Raw genomic sequence first — 18,440 nt, 5'->3', positions numbered from 1 at the left:
CATTGCCAGGAGTCAGGAAACAAAAGACTGTTCACACAGGGAAATAATAAGATGCTATAGAAGAGAGAGCACTACTTCTATGACAGGCAAGTAAGATCCACACATAGAACTGACCTTAAGGGGACACTAAAGCAAAACATTAGATCTGTTTAGACCGATAAATTATTCTTTCAGTATTCTATTGTCATTAATTTTGCCATCATATGATAATTATTAGAAGAAAAAGTAAACGTCAAAGTTTCCTCTTTGAATTTCGCACCAAAATTTCAGCACATAAACACCAGCGCGACGTCACAAATTTCAGTCTTTTTGCATATTTTGGCCACATTGGTTCAATGAAATTTTCTAAAGCTTGCTACGTTAAGACTGAGTTGCTCACAACACAATCTAAATATTTACCAATAAACATTTAAACCAGCCCCAGCTAACCTCAAGATCTTGATGTCACAGCGATGTGGGAATCGGCTCGCCGTGAGCGAAATCCCCGCTTGACACCGACTCTCTCACACATCTTTAGCATACCAGAACTTCTAGTCAAATGGGTTCAGAACATCCATTCTTGTTCTACTGCATGCAGTTCCGATTCCAGACTACAGTAATACAGTCAAACCCGTTTATGACGAACTCGAAAGTGCCGCGAAAACTGGTTGTTACATCAGTAGTTCGTTGTAAATGGACTTGCCCTAAAAAACATGCACTTAGCGACCAAGCCACTTTCTTTTTTTTTTTCGGTGCATTTTTATTGAAAAGTGCTAACCCCTCCGGTGAGAAGTTCGGCCTTTTCGCCTTGTGAAGCGACACCCGCCGTGTGCACCAGTGAATTGAACTGCCTTTGCAGTGAACTGACACTGTTTCATTGAACTGCGGTACCGCCACGTGGAGCCGATAATCCCTGGCTAGTTGCGTGCAGCGCATCGCCTACTCGGCTCACGCCATCATTGCCGGGCCGCCTGCTGTATTACGTGCATTTGTGCTCTCTTTGTGCCTGCTTCACTTCGGACCGTGCGAGGGTGCAGTGAGTAGCATGTTTGTTCAACGTGGCAAAGACGGCATTTTGCAAGCAACGCGCACTCTACGTCTCCGCTATATTCCGACGGTCCTGCGTGGCAGGCACAGTGCACTTGGGTTGTCGCCTAATAAAACGCGCAATACACGCTTGCTTAAATGTATCAACGTTTCTAGGTGCCCGCGCGCCTCTCATGCATTAGAAGGTCTGCTTTAACTTTTTTTTTTTTGCTTCGTATAAGCCATATATTTACCATGACCGGGTCTGAAGCACTTGTTGTAAAAGTAGGAGGCTTTGAAGAATGTTCGCTGTATGTAGACGCAATTTCGATGGGTAGCATGGGAAAAACATAAGTGCACCGAAATATGGTCGTTATAACCGATAGATCGTTATATCTGGGATCATTATAAGTGGGTTCAACTGTATGCTGGTTTACTTTGGAACTCTTTCAGTTTAGCAAAAATCTTGCTCCCCAAAAGGCACATGAAATATTTTATATTTTATAAGCTACATCAAACGTACTAGAAAAATAATTTTATATTCAAAATTAGCATGCTCAGCTAGTTTGTCAAAAATCAATCAAGAATTAAAAAAAAAAGAATTTTAAACAGTAGTGCCATTAATTCTTGTGAGATGAATGCACTCAAACCTCATAATAATGAAGTTGCATGTGACACGAAAATGACTTGTATCCGAAAATTGGTCATAAACATATATTTGTAGCACTATGGCAGGTCAATTCTTCATTTACTTTATTATAACCGATGGTTCGTTATATTGAGGTTTGAGCATACTGTTGTAATATCTTTCACGCTTTTGCCAAGAGTGCCTCAATATTCACTGTGTAATGTCCATAAGAACTCTTGGCAAAATGATGGCAACAGGAAAAATGGTCTCACGTTGTTGTCCGTGTGGTGAATGAGGAGACATAGGGAAGGCAGGATTTCCCGGATAGTTTCCAAGGGTGGCGGAGGGTCTTTGTTTCGACAAAGGTTTACGATGACCCAGGTAACATTGCGCAAGAACGTTAGTGGCATGGAAGGCTTGATGAATGACAGTAGCGGCTCTACCACGCCAAGTTTAATAACGTAGTCTCGAAGTTGCGGCCCGTCCCCTGAAACCAAGATGGCAATTTGCAATAGATACAACAAAGGCATCATGAGCACTCGTGTGTGTTTGTACACAAATGAGCACAGTGCATTTTATAAAAACAGCACAAATAAAGCACAAGACAACAAAAACCACAGAGCATGAGCAGAGACCTGTCTATGGTGAATGTTCTTAAATGTGCCTAAGCATTAATGCGATATGCCCCACAACACGTCAGCGGCAGCCATATTACTCACGCACTTCCCTTTAAAAAATCATAATACAAAATAGTCTCAGCCAGTTCTTAACAATGAGCGATGCAACCAGTGGGAGTGCTTTGTTTGCCGCCACTGCTAAACAAGCTGCCCGAGCAGAGGCCCAGCGACATTGATGGAAGAAACCAGAGGTGCACGCCACCAAAGCATAAAGTCATTGCGACTGCTGAGGTTGGATGTCTCAAATTATTCGCCAGATAAATTGCAAAATCAGTGATGCTACCGAGGACTTGTGAGTTGGAGCAATTTTTGGAGCAGCAAAATTTCCGTTTTGGAGCACTTTGGAGCAGCAAAATTTTCATCTTGGAGCACTTTGGAGCAGATAATTTTGCATCTGGGAGCACTTTGGAGCAGCATATTTTAAATCCTGGAGTGCAATACAGAAGCATATTGCATTAACATTCAAGCACCTGAGTATTATTATGGGGCTCTTATGAAGGCTAGAAATATTTCGATTCATTGCAAATCTCATGGAAAAAATCATCTCAGGAGCATAGGCGTGCGCACAGGGGGGGCAGGGGGGGCGCCCCCCCACCTAATCACCTAAGAGGGGGGGGGCGCAAAATCTGCCCCGTACATTCACCCTTGCGATAGCAATTATATGGACACTCTCGGCGGATTTTTGCCGTCGCCGTTGCCGTAATTTTCCGTATAAAGTCCAAATTAATAACATCACCACGCGCATTCTAGCCGCGGGTAAAACCTCGCGAGCGCTGGCGACGAACTCGGCTGAAGCGGAGATTAACCTAGCCGGCCGTCTGTCTCCGCTGCACGGACAGCGCATGAGATAACATCTTCCCGCGTGCGGGCCTGCCGTCGATTGCTCATCAAACAGAGAGGAAACGCCCCGCCCGTCTTTCGTAAGGAGCATGAAGGGACGCCAGGGGAGCGGAAAGGGGGGGGGGGGGGCCGCATCGTTCGAAGGGCGCAGTCGCTTGCGCGCGCGCTATCTCGAGGCATCAGGAGACTGCTCGTAAACTTGCTGTGCTCTCAACGCTTACTTCGCGTTTAGAAAACTCAGAGCAAGAAAACGCTTTGGTTCCTGGAGGGGCCATTTTCCCTTAAACCAGCGTTTTGTTGAGTTACGCGAGATAGGATCCAAAAGAGTTAGCTGCTAGTCTTACTTCGTTTCACAATACAATTTTTTGGTATCGCATTCGTTTCTTCGCTCTTTTTAACCGTTGGCTATTGACCCCCGAAAGCGAGGGCGGACGTGTAACATGGCGTAGCCGCTTCACTGTGGGCCGTCAGCGACGGGCCCGCTACTGACAGCTGCGCATTTGCGGCTGCTCCGACCAGGAGATATGATTTTACTAATGAGCAGACATTTTTAAAAAAGCAAGAAAAAAATTCGAATTGGAACCCTAGCACGTGAGCTCGAAAGGGCAGGGCCTTTTAGGGGGTATTTACCGCAGAGTGATTACAAACTCGGACGTGCTGGCGGAAGGAATTACGAAAAAGCTGTTCTGGATGAAGATCCATGGATAAAGTATATCTGAGGAAAAGTGTCAACGCGTTTCCACCGTTCGCGTGCTCTTCCATAAACGCGAAGCAAGGAAAATTCGATATTGTCCATATATCTACTGCGAGCGATCCCAGGTTTCATTCCGCGATGTCCGGAAACAGAAGTGACAGACATTTTAGCGGCACTCATGTAGTTATTACTGAACATTGCTTTCCTTACGTGCCGTGCGACGCTTGAAACGAGCTATCAGCAGCGTTTCTGGAACAGACGACGTCCGCCGATGAATCGCCGTCGCACCTTCTCGCTACCGATAGGCCTATAGACGTCACGAGCCTCTGCGGAGAGCGCGTTTTGCTGTCGAGCCGACTTGCAGAACAGAAGCTGCGTCGGCACCGTGCATGGCATCGTGGCTTACTCGGGACGCACGCGCGAGCGCTATTTATTCAGCGGAATAATTCTTGGTCCATGATTGCGACTTTATTGGCAGCCCCAAGATCGAGCGGCACATGTTCTGACGCGCCGGCGGTGCGATTGCCGGTGATAGACGACCCCAAACCCGAGACTTTGGCGCAGTTTGGCGCAAATTTCGTCGATATTATCAGGATGGCGCAGTAAATACAATTTGGCGCACTTTGGCGCAGTTGGCGCAGGAGTGGAATCACTGCAAAATCATAACGCCAAAACAGCTCTGCTCAAGTAATGCATTAACAGCTCCGCACAAGTAATGCATCACGGAGCATCATTATTGTCCATGAATGTTATGTTCCTGCGAAAAATTGAACAAAATTTTGTATGCCCCATACTTCATTTGTGTGAAGGCACCATTGAAGATGTGCAGAGTAGAAGCTCTACAGTCGACTCGTGCATTACATTGCAAAGAAGCACAGAGTAAAGATATAGCTTGTTTATCTTACAGTGCGAGTTCCTCATCAAGGTTGTTGTCCTTCGTTGTCAGGCGATCTAACTTCGGTGAGACTCACGGTCCCCCTTAGAATGACCACCAATACACTGTTACCAAATCTGTAGAGATACAGTGGAACTTCGATTATACGACTTTCAGGGGACCGCGCAAAATCGTCGTATAATCCGGGCGTTGTATAATCGAAAAACCGAGAATATAGGCAGTGACGGTCATTTTTGCCCCACAACAGCGGGCACATAATGCCTAAGAAAGTCCGCGGCACAAACGTACGCTGCTCCGAGGAACGTAGATTAAATTAATTGAAAAAATGACAACCACGCATTTTATCGGAGGTGTGAACGAACCTTTATTTCTCACCTTTTAAAAAAATCTGTGATTTTCTTCTGAGAGTTTGCCCAGCCACGACGCATCAGCTTTCTTTCGATAGCTGCAACATCTGGCAGCAAGTCGCCGATCTCATCGCGTGCGCAAGCAAACCGCCGAATGTGGTCGACGTAGCACAACACGTCCGCGTAAGTCGGAACGGACACGCTAGCCTCTGCAGCGTCGTCCATCTCTTCCTCGTCGGAAGTTCCCGCAGTGTCGGGACGCACAGTTTCGATAATGTCATCCAGCGACACTTCACTGCACACTGCAACGTCGTCGTCGGCACCAACATAGTCCGCGAAAGATCCAGGCAGCTCCAGGCTGCCGAACTCTGGTTCATCGTCAACAGGCAGTGCAGCTTCACTGGTAGAACAAGCACCACTTCTATTAAAGCCGCAGTGCCTGAAGGAGTTGGCGATAGTTTCTGGCGTGACTGCGTCCCATGCACTAGCAATGTAGTGCATTGCGTCAAGCACAGAAAGCTTCTTATCCAACTGCTTGCGTTCCATGCCCGCCAGCCGACGCTGCACCAGAAACTTCCGATATTTCTGTTTCATGCACTTGATGACGCCAGCGTCAAGTGGCTGCAGCTGGCTAGTGCAATTGGGGGGCAGAAATACAACTTTCACATTTCTCAAATGCGACATATCTGATGGATGGCATGGCGCATTGTCAAGCAGAAGAAGAATCTTTCTGTTCTTAGCCCCCATTTTGGAGTCCAGCTGCTGCAGATATGTAGAAAACATAGCAGCCGTCATCCAGGCTTTCCGGTTGAACGTGTACTGGCACGGCAGCCTTTTCAAATTCTTGAAGCATCGCGGCTTCTCAAACTTGCCGATCACGAGGGCAGGAAGCTTTTCAGAGCCGTCTTCATTAGCGCAAAGCAATACGGTAAGACGCTCTTTGCTTCGCTTACCCCCGTGACAGCTCTCTCCTTTGAATGCCAATGTCTGTTCTGGCTGCATATTATAAAATAATCCAGTTTCGTCTGCGTTGAACACGTCGGACGGTTTGTATTCCCGTATCAATTCCGGCAGCAATGCAGTCCACTTTTCTACAGTGTCGGAGCTGACTGACGCGCTCTCTCCACAGCAGCGGCTGTACACAACTCCACTGCGTTTTTTAAAGCGATCCAACCAGCCATTGGAGGCTTTAAAGTCGTCAATGCCGCAGCGCAATGCAACTGTCTCAGCCTTCTCCTTCAAAATTGCGCCATCCACGGCGATTCCTGAACTGCGGGCCTGACGCAACCACTCAACGAGGGCCTTCTCCATGGCAGCATATTTGCCATCTTTCGCGGCCTTCCTGTTCAGGCCGAACTTTGCCGCATTTAGTAGGATGCTGTCCTTCTTCGCGAGGATCGTTTTCAGCGACGACTCGGGAATGTTCAGGTCGCGGGCAATGCTGGCCTTTGTTGCTCCGTTCCGCTTCTCTGCCTCCTCGATTATGCGAAGCTTTTCTCCGAGCGTCAGCGGTTTTCGGTTCCGCGACATTGCGAGACGCAGCACTCGCAACCAAAAGTTCGAAAGCTTCCTCGCACACCAATGACCGAACACAGAAAATTTTGCACGTGGACACAGCAGCTGCGGCGCAGCACAACCAACCGATGAGGCAAACACGTGAAGGAATGGCTGAATGGCAGCACGGCAGTAGGCCTATTCGATTTGCAAGCTTCGACCAATCGCGAGCGGCTAAAACGCCCCAGCCCTCTGGTAGCTAGACAGCGGCGAGTTCCGGTTCCCGCGGCTGTCGCAAACATTGGCTCAACAATCGCCGTTCAACACGTCCGGTATAACTACACGAAATGTAGTGAAAGTTATCGTATACTAGAAAGCGAGCTCGAGATTATCTGCCATGTTATCTGCTCACAACGGTCACTGCGGTCACAACGGTCACGGTCACTACAAAACCACCCAAAAGAAGAGAGAGAGAAAAAAAAAAAAAAAGGCGACAACGGAAGTGCGCAGTGCAATGCGACAAAACGAATGCGCTCCGGCTGGCTCCGGCCAACGTTGGCTCTGGCTAGCTATGGCCGACCGCGTGTCGAAAAATTGAAGAGGCCCTGTGGTGGCAGCGCGGATACGAACTCGGTTCCTCGGTTTCCCGACTTTTTTCGCCCGGCCGCAGTGTGTTTGCGTGACAGCCCGCGTCATCGTAGGTCTTTTTTTTTCTCGGACAGTCCAGCAAAGCGTCGTACGAGGCGGGGCCGGCGTAAAATTGCGTCGTACAATTGAGGTTTTTAATACATTATTTCTATGGGGGTTTTGCCGGGACCAAGCCAATTCGTCGTAAAACGCGGGTCGTCGCAGGACCGGGGGACGTATAATCGAAGTTCCACTGTACACAACTTACCAATTATGTTGCCCAATGCCCAAACTGCTTGTTCGCAGACATTTTGGTGTGGTGACCTCAACAAGTCCAAGAAAAGTGGTACTGCATCTGCATATTTAAAAAAAAAAGGAAGGCCGTAAAAAATTGCTGGAGGGATACATTCCTTTCAATGAAAGGAGAAAACTGGAGGCTAAAACTTTTAAAGATAGAAAATGTACCTGCGTTGACAACTGCTTGCGTTTGCTGCGATGTTCCTGATGCAATGTTCGTTAGTGCCCAGGCTGCTTCGAATTGTAAGGAAGGGCTGAAAAATGTTGGCACAATAAGGGACAAGTTTTAATAAATCTGACCATGAAGGAATATCTGACCACTTATTTATACTTATGCAAAAAAGTCCTTGTCAAGTATTTTCTGCTAAAATACATGAGTGAAGCTCTCTAGCTCAAAAGCAAATTTTCAGCAATGCATTCAACTACTAAAGATATTTTCAAATTGAATTCGTTAAGCATCTTAAGTAATGGCAATCGTGCCCAAACAGTGAAGCATTCACAGCAATAACTATGTTTAGCAGTTAACTGGCTGGTGTTATAACGACAAGTGGGCAGCTCATTACCTGAACACAGCACTGAAGCTAGCTATTGCTATATAACAGCACCCTGCCAGCCATCAGGCATACAACATTGGCATAATTACTGCCGCCGACAGCATTGTAGCCCAATGAGTCTGCAACATCTGCAACTCTGCAGATGTTGCATGCGATGAAAAAATGGCAGCATCTGTAGCTTTGAAATTACTGCCCAGTTGGACCATTGTATACACCATGGCATGGTATGCACACAATTACACAGCCTGAATGCCAGTGTTAATGTGCACAACACTCATTCCAGCTAGAGAAAACTGGGATGCTATTCTCTTTCATAGAGTGTAATGCATCGCAAGCCTCTGAGGACGTAAACCTCAAAGTGCCTGCCATTCAAGGGTACTTGCGCTTTCATTGTATGCAAATTTTTAAAGTATAATTCAACATTAAGGCAGTTTAACTGCAAAACACTGGTTATCGGGGGAAGCCCCAATACCAACATCACCCACCAATACATAATGCGTATATGCTTTTACATTGAATACCAACAGTTCCACCCATACTGCAGCGTCTGAAATCACAGACTATAAAACGGAAAAGATGACACTTACTTGTCATGCCTTCGCAAGGCTTGAACTAATATAGGAAGGATTCCGGAGTTGATCAGATCGTCAATAGGTGGATTACGATCGCTCGAGAGTAGCCTCCTGTGAAAAAGCAAAGGGTACGTTTATTCAGTAAATTTCCATCACAAATGAACATGAAGCTCCATGTGCTTGTCCGTGACAGCTGCCGCCACAGTTGAAGCTTTTGTGCAAAATGTGTGCAGGTGACCCCGAAAACCCCTTCCAAAGGTTAATTAATATGACATGTGTTTAGAATGCCACAGGCAACAATATGTAAATACCTTCAACCACCGTTTCCTTCAGTCTTACATACCAAATGCACAACTAATCTGCAATAGCATTTTTTATGGAGTAACCTTCAAACGACTAAAAATGGTGACAGAAATAAAATTAAAAAAGCCCTTCGAACTTTGTAGCCCTTTGTCCTTTAAAATCACGCTACAGTAAAAGCTCGTTAATTCGGATTTCTAGGGACCGGAAAAAATGTCCGAATTATCGAATGGTCGAATAAACACAATAAATGCAATTTTCAACATACCTTTACTTTACAAAGTAATCACGGATGAGTGTCTTTTCGAGCAGAAATTCGCGCGGACACAATTTTTCTGAGCCCTTCAAGGTGCTCAGCAGCTCGCATGCTGTCTGCAGTGCCAAAACAAAGTTCTTCAAGGATGACGAGGGCCTCCGAGACTTCCTTCACAGTGCGAGGGGGCCCGTGTGGCTCATGGTGTGGCTGCTGCTCTTCAGGCTCTTCGTTCTCGGATTCGTTGCCATGCATCACTTCCTTGACGATGTGCTTATCAGTCAGACAGCCGACAGTGGCAACGCCATCATCAATGCCGATATAATCCTCTAGTGTCACTGCATCAGACACTTCCGAAATCCTGCCCATCGTCAGCACCGTCGTCCGGCGACACTTAGGCATTGCTGGAATCGGGTACAACAAAGCCACTGTGCCTGAAACAGTTGGCAATGGCGTGCGCAGGCGTGTTCTGCCACACATACGCAAGAATGCTAACTGCGCTCAGGAGACTCACGTCGTATTGTTTGCCAACGTCATGGCACAGGATCAACTTCTTGTCAGCCGAGCCCATTTTTCAGGGCACGCAAAATTTCTACTTTGGTGGTGAAGTCCTTGGCCTCGTACTTGGGCCACTTTGCCGGCGTTGCCATCGCGGAGAGTGCGTTCCCACGAAAAGTCAGCACAAAAGCACCAGCAACAATCAAGCTAAAGGAGGGGAAATAGACAACCACCCGTTTTGTAGCACGAAGCCACAAGGAAATCCATACGGATTTCTCAGAAATAAAGCCTCTTAGTTGCCGAAAAATTCGTCCTGGTCCGGGGATCGAACCCGGGACCAACGCCTATCCGGGGCGGTCGCTCAATTGGGGGCGGTCCGAGGTGGTCGCTCAATTGGTAGAGCGACCGCCCCGGATAGGCGTTGGTCCCGGGTTCGATCCCCGGACCAGGACGAATTTTTCGGCAACTAAAAGGCTTTATTTCTGAGAAATCCGTATGGATTTCCTTGTGGCTTCGTGCTACAAAACGGGTGGTTGTCTATTTTCCCTTTCTTAACCCTTCCGCCACCTTGCGAGATTCCGCAGAACTGATTTGCAACAAGCTAAAGGAGCCGTACTGAATTGTTCCTCGATAAAACGGCGTTCAACGATGCAGCATACCAACGGGAACAAAGCAATAAAATGGCACTGCCAACAACACACGCGAAGAAAAGGCATTCAACCAGTCTCAAGACAAGCAAAGTCGACAATTGATGTCCATGTCGATGCTGCGTTTGAGCTTCACTTTTGTTCCGAATTGTTCTTTTTTCGTTTTCGAGCCTCGCCAGCGGCAGCGGCCCGAAAGTCGCCGTATCATCCGATTTGCAGTCAAATCTGTCTGAAATAACGAGCGCCCAGTCTCATAGAGTGATGCGTATATTTACAGGGACCAGATGACGTGTCCGAATTAACCGATTTTCCGAATTAACGAGAGTCGAATTAAGGAGCTTTTACTGTATTCCCATCAGCATAACTTTTCAGTACAGTGGCATATCTCAGAATTGATGATCCTAGTTGTTAATGTTTCAGGCACCTATTCTGCCAATTGTGAACACATATGCTAACTGTAAGACATATTTAATGATCGAAGTTTTAGTGCACTGCAGACATCGCATATGCTAACTGTAAGACATATTTAATGATCGAAGTTTTAGTGCACTGCAGATATCGCTCATACAGTCACATGGTTTCACATATCGAAAGCACCGAAGTGATAATCAATTGATTACTAAAATGTCACCAAGCTCCAGTAAACCCATCTGGTATACCTCACTCCCAGTAACATTATTCTCTTGAACTATCTAATCTCCAACCTACTGATTTAGAAGTTGTGCTGTAAATTAGTAAAATGTGAATTGGAAGTACTATAGCAATGTAATGTGATGTCAGTTCAAAGGAACCATGCTAGCTACCAGGAAGGGACCAGAGCCAATTTCTCATCCTGTAACAGCATACACATCAAAAAGAATATTGCTGCAGACAATCACCTGGCTGACTGGACTGCACTGAGTTGGACATTGGGATCCCCGCTGCTTGCATTTGCCACAATAGCCTGGAGATCTGGGTGGCCCCTGTCAACCTCTTCATCATCTGTGGAGTCCACCTGGGGCACGTTGCGTCTCTTGAGCAGTGACTCGTCCCTCTTGTTCTTCCTCAGCTCAACTGTCACCTCATTTCGCCGCCTTCGCATCTCCTGCAATGCAAATGTTGGAGTGTGAATGCAAAGCAGCTACAAAGGTAAACAAACAGCAGAATTTCAAAAAAGAAAGGACAGTATCAACAAATGGTTAATTAGGCAAGAAAGGCAGGCAAGGTAAACTTGAAATATTCTCTGCAGAAAAGCATGGCACGTTAGAACAAGCTATTAATATTGGGAAAATACTCACCCATTTCTACAGCCCTTGAGCCGCCAATTTCATTAGCGGAATTTATAGTAGGATATAACGTAAGAAGGCGGGAAAGGCCCCAACAAGATAATTGAAGCACGACTTCTAATTGCCTCTGCGACTAAAGAAATCGTCCCGCCAATGAGCCAGATGGTGGTGTCACTGGCCATTCAGCTGACGCCCGTCTAGAGTGCGTTACCACTGGTGGAGGCTTATATTCATCCCCCTTTGAGGAGTAAATGCCACTGCCTTCTAATTCTAAAGATGTACCCGATTGTAGTTACATGGGAAGAACCAGCTTCCCTGTGTCACTGTTAGCTTTTCAGTTATGCGGAAAAATCATTCTATGGAGTCTGCATTTGCTTTTTTATTGCTTCCTTTTTGAACCTGAGCTACAGCATGTTTGATATACTAGCTGTGAAAAGTGGCAGAGCGCACTGACATTTTTTTAGAGGCCCGAGTCATTTACCTACAGAAGAAATGCAACATGCCTGCAAAGATTTATTTTAGTATTTCCTTAATCTTATTCAAGCACCTTTAACAAAATGCAAATAAGTAATGACATAGAAACACTGTAACTTTAGTACATGCCACAAAGCGAAGCTTGGGGAATTCCAGTGGTCCCCGAACATCCCTCCTGCATCAGCGCTATTTTACCAGCACACCGAACTCCCTCTGATCATGGCAGGGCCCATCAATCCAATATAAGTATTGTTCCCAATCTACTCTTGCATTATACAATATATGTTCCTTTACATGCAGTTCATGCTTAGATGACACGAAAGGCAGCAACTGACACAGAATGCAAGCGCTATAATTTTGCAGGTTACTTGGCATGGACTTAAAATTAAACTGAATTGCGCTATGACTAAACGTAGACTCAAGCACCACACACCTCATAAAGTGCCTCATCTAAGCTGCAAGGCTCGCGTGTCCACTTCTGTTAGAGCATTTAACTTAAAAAAAAACTGATTCAGTACACATCTTCAGTGTTAAGTGAAATGTTTTGTCACAATGAAATGGCCAAGCAGCTTTTTTATATTGAGATACACGAGATGGCAACTGCTGCAGAGCTCAACCAGTGCCCAAACCTAACAAGACAAAAGCCACTTTACATCATGGAGGATGCATACACCTGCATGAGTCTGAATATTTTTGGTGACCAACCAACACTTAAAATATGGGCACAAACGGAGCATACCAACAGTTTTAGCAGAAATATGGCACCACAGCATGCAAGAAACCTAGAAAATATACTGCTTACTTGGTAACAGTACCTTTGGGCAAAAAAACTGTTTCATTTTATCTGTGTACATCACTGTGTTCTAAAAGATGCCCAAATTTCGCAGCTCTCTAGCTTCCCACAACCGATTACCAGCTTTGGGTGAATTTATTTGCAGCACTAATCTGATCTATTGCACTGCTTTCACACATAAGACATGAGCAAGGTCAACGATTTCAAACAAAACATGTCTCGCTTGACATTTGTCTCAGTGAAATTTAAATGCCACGTTTTGGATGCAGTTTCAAATGGATTTCGTAAGGCTAGCAGTAGAATGTCCAACAAATTAACTGCACAGTGATGGGTTAAGAATCGTTCCTTCCAAAGACGCACCATGGTGGCTTAGTTGCTATGACATTTCACACCTAAGCAAGAGGTAGTGGGTTCGATACTCTAATCTGATGCATGACAACAAATGCAAGGCAAATAAATCAAGCTTATGTACCCATCTGGTTTATTGAAATGAGTTTCCACTCATTCGTTCAATGATTCAAAACGAGGTGTTGTTGATACTTTTACTGTAGCAGCTTAGAACCTTCACGGTTTGAATTTGTATGGACCAAGGAAAAAAAAAAATGATTCAATACATTTACATTCAAGAGCTAAGTCGGCGCAGCATAAGCTAAAAGCTCAAGCATGCTGCATCTATCGCTGAGCCGCAAAATACTACAACTGATCAAAAAAGTTTCGAATACACGTTTACTTAGGAACGTATAACATTTAATATACGACGGAGGCCCCCTGCCAATGGTATCGTGTTAAGCGCAACGCCTTACAGAATTTTGACGCTGTATTTTTCGCAACACCACCTTGCCTTGAAAGCAAAGTTAAGCGAAAATCTGTCGCAACTGCCATGACTAACTGAACATGCGTACAAGAGTCGCCGCGCCACGGAGCGCTGTCACCATTCCACGATGCACACCGCCTCCGACAATGAACAGCGGCGTGTACTTACGTCAAAGCTGCGCACTTCCACAAGCACGTGGTGACCGTATCGCCTTTACGTCCAAGCTCTCGATTAAATTGGACTTTTTTTAAGAACGGCTCATCAACATTACTTTTCGAACAGCGTCTACATACCGAAAGCTGACGCGGCGAGGTGTATGTACTCAACGCAGCGACTCGATAAAACTTTCTTGGCAGACGCAGCCGATCGAAAGGCAAAATCATCTGGAAGCGGACTGCGTGCACGCCACATAAACGAGTCGCCGAGTAGTGTCATTCAGTCGGATACGTCAAAAACAGCTGTCTGCGAAGTCGGATCGTCCGAACACCAACGTGAACAAAAAATGCGCAGTCGATCCCGCGACCGCTCCGAGCCCTTCATTTGATCCGTCTCGGAACACTTGTACTGTGCAGAAATATTACCAACACGCGACAACTGGTAAAGCGAACTAACCGGATTACGCAACGTCGAATGAACATGGCAGACGAGCACTTTCGAACAAACTGAACGATCTCAACCGAAGAAGACACCCGCAACTCGCACAACGCACGATCCAAGTTTTGCTTTGAACCATCAAATAGGCCTAATAGAGACAAGCGACCCGGGCTTCACGACACACCACGGCCATAGCATACGAAGTCAGCTAGTAGGAACGTTGCTTCAGGGAACAACATCACAGTGATTCACGCTATCATTAGTTAAGGCGCTCGTCAGGTCGTTCACTCCATCAACGCGAGCAAGCTCTTTCACGAACACGGTAAAGCTGTTAGGCCTAGGGTTGTGCGCGTAAAAACGTTGCTTGCAAACGATGTTAAGCACTTACATCTTGATCCTTGCCCTTGTTTTTAAAGTGCTGCAACCTCGATTTCTGTAGGCCATCTGTAGCCATGCTGGCTTCTTTGATTTAGCCGCGGCAGTCTTTGAAAAACGGAGGCTTCCAGAACCAAACACGTCTTTCAAAATGCCGGTCTGCACTTCATTGATGACGTCACAGGCATTCGAAGAGTGCGAATGCCAATGTGCAAGTTTAGTTCGTAAATGGACGTGTAACTTAATAAAAAAAAATGCGCCGAGTGCAAGAACGTTGCAACGGAGGTGTGGTGCAAAATCGTTTAACGAATGAGACTCCCTATCGAACCGAGCGCCCACGACGCAGCCGACGCAGCGCTCATCGTGCATTCAGCAGTGAAAATTTTGTATAACGGTTAAAAACGAAGCTTACTAGCGTTATCACTGAAATTGCTTTAATTCTCTAGTTTTCTGAAATGAACTTGTGTCGGCTTAGACTTAATTATGCGATAGCAGGCGGGCAGGCTGCGATATGTGCAAACCACGAGTAGCGCATGCTGTCGGTTGTCTGCTGTGTGTAACAACGCTTCTTTAAATGAAAAACTCGGCATTGCACTCGGGTGAAAAACCTCGTGGTTTTGTTTTGTTCTGCACGGCGGTCGCCTTGTGCACAACCATAAAACCAAAACATTTAAGAATTTAGTGTATTGATTGGGAAAATACCTTTATATAGTGTCTAAAAAGCAGCCTCGCCAGCTGGTTCCGTAGTGTAGTGGTTATCACGTTCGCTTTACACGCGAAAGGTCCCCGGTTCGATCCCGGGCGGAACCACAAAACGATTTTTTTTTTTTTTTCCCCCACAGACTGTTGACTGATGGCCCGACTACCAGTGCAGCGCCGATTCGACAGCACTAGACAGCACCTATTCAAGGAGAGAGTTCGATCGTCTCTCAATGTTCACTAACAGAAAATGCAACAGATTTAAAAAAATAAAAGGCATTTGTTGCTAGCACATTTCTCACAAACTTATGGTTCCAGATAAGAGAGTTATAAAAATAATACAATACCCAGGCTAGTGAGGAGGTTCTGAAAACTATATGCGCTCGCTCCCTTTGCAGCTCCCATAACACTACCGTGAGCGTCTGTTTTATGTGACCAGCATCCTACGATAAAGTAAACTTTTTCTAAACGCAGACCATAGGACATGTATTTTATGTGAAAATATGTTCGTGATAAATGTGTGTGTTAGCCCCTAGTAGCATGTGTTAGGGACATCCTGTGGACTTGGAGATTTCTGTGAAAATGTTTCGTGTACCGAAGTGAATTCGTAGCGTTCTACGATGGAATAAACTTTTTCCAAACACAGAACATCAACATCTGCAGGATTTGTCCGTAAAGTAGAAGACTGCGTGGGCTTAGTTAAAAAAAAGGGGGGGGGGGGCTAGAACAGCTGATGTTAGTGTCTTCTAAGTTCAGCCATGTGACCAGTTGTTACGTGGTGTTACGCAATCTTTCTTTGTTTCTTTCTCGCTCTTGCTACCTTTTCCTTCTATTTCTTCCCTTTCTGTCTTGCTCACTATTTTTTCAATATCATTTTTGTGTTTCTATTTCTTTCTCTCTCTCGGTATAGGCACCATGCACACGTTAGGAGCCGCCACAGTCGCGCGCGGCCTCCAGCGCTACAGCGGCCACGGCAGCAAACTTGACGGGATATGGGAGCATACGACGCAAGCGGCAGCAAGCCACTGCGCCGTGTTTTGCTGCTTCGCTCGACGCGTTTTCGTTTCCGTTCGCTTTCAAATGACGTTAAATTGTTAGCAGCTGCCACAGACCCTTGATGTTAGAGCGTATGCCTCTTTTCGCCAGACCTCGTGCACCCTCAGGGGAACGCGGCAGCATAAAGGGGAAGACGACACGGAGGCTACGGGCTCGTTGAGCGAAACGACATCACCGGCGATTGCATTGCGTTCACTGCGCCGATTTCAACCATGCAGTGCAGCCGAGCGGTCGTCACAGCGGCTGTTAGCTAGCCATGGCACTGCAAAGCGTGTCAATTATTATTACATTTGGGTTCAGAGAGCTACGTGCTATAGATGGTTTCTTCCGAGGAGCTTATCTAAATAAGGGCAGAGAGCTTCTCGATCGAAGCGAGGCTGGCGAGGCATGTTCACGGCTTCGTGGAAGAAAGAGACGTTGCTCGGCGGATCGTCAGTCACGGGGAAGTGCGCACCACAGATGCGAATGAACGCGCCGGGAATTAAGATCCGTGAAAGTCGAGGTATGTCGGTTAAGTTTGTTTTTTCTTAGTTACAGGTCATGTAATGTTTTCTTATCACTTAAGGCAGGGACATCCGTGCGGCCAACTGGGAGTGCCGTGCCGGAGTCGCAGGAAAGTATAAAACCGCCGCGGCAGTTCCATTGTGCCTGAATGAATTTCTTGCGCATTGAAGACAAGCAAACCGCGATCATGGGGCTTTCCTTTAATTAAAAACGTCTACCCGAAACACTCAACTGTGGCAATCACAAAAAAAGATGAAAAAAAGTGAGCGAGTTTCTTTTTTTTTTTCTCTCTTTTTGTCAGCTTCATTACAAATAATCTGGAGGAACTTCTGCCTCTACAGTTAGGGCAAAGAGCATCGACGTCGAGCACGTGCTGGGGTTTTTCGGCAGCACTCTGACGTGCTCTGGGCAGAGGCCAGCGATGCGGCATCGCATGTCACACCTCATGCTCCTCTCTACTCAAACGCTGAGCTTGTTTGTTTTGAAACGGATTATTTGCTCATTTTTATGTAGGCTCTCAGGCAAGCTGAAGCAATATGTCTAAGTGCCACATCAAGAAGTGGCCGAACTGTCAGCACGCATGTTATTAAACAGAAATGCTTCGGCAATTGAGCGCTTCTGCATAATTACTGCGACAAAGGTGTGAAGTAATACCTTTTGACACTTCGTCTTGGCAATGAGTCTGCTCTGCTATGTACATTTCGTGCACTTATTTAGGCCGGCACATTTTTTTTTCTTTTTTGTATCTCCAAGGCGCACAGGGTAATTAGCTAGGCAAACGCGCAGATTGCGTATGGTACGTCTCTGATTGGAAACCAGTAAAATCGCGTACCCGGAGAATTTCTGTAGGTGTTACTGCACCCAACAACGCAGCAATTATTAGAGTTTGGCATAACCGACACAAAACGAACAGCCCGCGAGAAGGCCGCGCGCCGTCATCGCGGAACCGTTGAGCGAGTAGGGCGAGCGGGTGAGAGTATCCCGTCAAGTCTGCGCTTGTTGCCGCTAGGAGAGCCTTCCTTGGCGGCGGAGTTACGTCTCCACGGAGTCCGCGTTATTGCATCCCACGCCGGACAAATAGGTGCAGCGGGAGAGCTCGTGCCGGGCGCACGTGTTCGGGAAGCGAGGCAGAGGATGAAGACGACGAAGAGAGAGCGCCGTTCATGATGATAGTTTCTTGCCGCGTATACCCGCGGAGTTTTGCCGAGCTTAAACAGCTGATCTTCTGCTAAAATTGATCCGATTGGCACATATTAAAATTGTTCAAAACAGTCTCCCTGGGCGTCATATTACACCGCTGCCAACGTGATTCGCACGCGGCAAAGCTCCCTGAAAGCCAGCTGCCGTGAGCTTTCAGGCACACTGTGGCAGCCCGTTGGATGGCGGGAACACCGTCGAAACGGTGACCTTTCAGGCTTCTCTTGAGCCATGGAAACTGGAAGAAGTCTGCCGGGCTCGCATCAGTACTGTATCAGACGCGCCGATTTTGGTTCTGACGTCATGCACCCTAAAGATGTGCGCTAATTCATGTCAGTTTC

General features: G+C 46.4%; 1 protein-coding gene and 1 non-coding gene across 2 annotated transcripts in view; one reads left to right on the top strand and one right to left on the bottom strand.

The window, feature by feature from the left end:
- Positions 1-14,844, bottom strand: part of LOC119387974 (importin subunit alpha-4) — a 47,609-nt gene extending 32,765 nt beyond the window's left edge. Inside the window, exons 1-6 of the mRNA XM_037655568.2 lie at positions 14,657-14,844; positions 11,207-11,412; positions 8,646-8,741; positions 7,673-7,758; positions 7,476-7,562; positions 1,906-2,120 (exon numbers count right to left, since the gene is read on the bottom strand). Of these exons, the coding sequence (XP_037511496.1) occupies positions 1,906-2,120; positions 7,476-7,562; positions 7,673-7,758; positions 8,646-8,741; positions 11,207-11,412; positions 14,657-14,722 (756 nt within the window). The 5' untranslated portion in view covers positions 14,723-14,844. The remainder of the gene's footprint in view (positions 1-1,905; positions 2,121-7,475; positions 7,563-7,672; positions 7,759-8,645; positions 8,742-11,206; positions 11,413-14,656) is intronic.
- Positions 14,845-15,380: 536 nt separating this feature from the next.
- Positions 15,381-15,453, top strand: Trnav-uac (transfer RNA valine (anticodon UAC)). Its single transcript has one exon. It is a non-coding gene; the product is annotated as a tRNA-Val (tRNA).
- Positions 15,454-18,440: the final 2,987 nt, after the last annotated feature.

This window comes from Rhipicephalus sanguineus, chromosome 3 (assembly GCF_013339695.2).
Source record: "Rhipicephalus sanguineus isolate Rsan-2018 chromosome 3, BIME_Rsan_1.4, whole genome shotgun sequence".
Classification (NCBI taxonomy): Eukaryota; Metazoa; Arthropoda; class Arachnida; order Ixodida; family Ixodidae; genus Rhipicephalus; species Rhipicephalus sanguineus.
The sequence above is the reverse complement of the archived record's forward strand: the minus strand, read 5'-3'. Positions and strand labels throughout refer to the sequence as shown.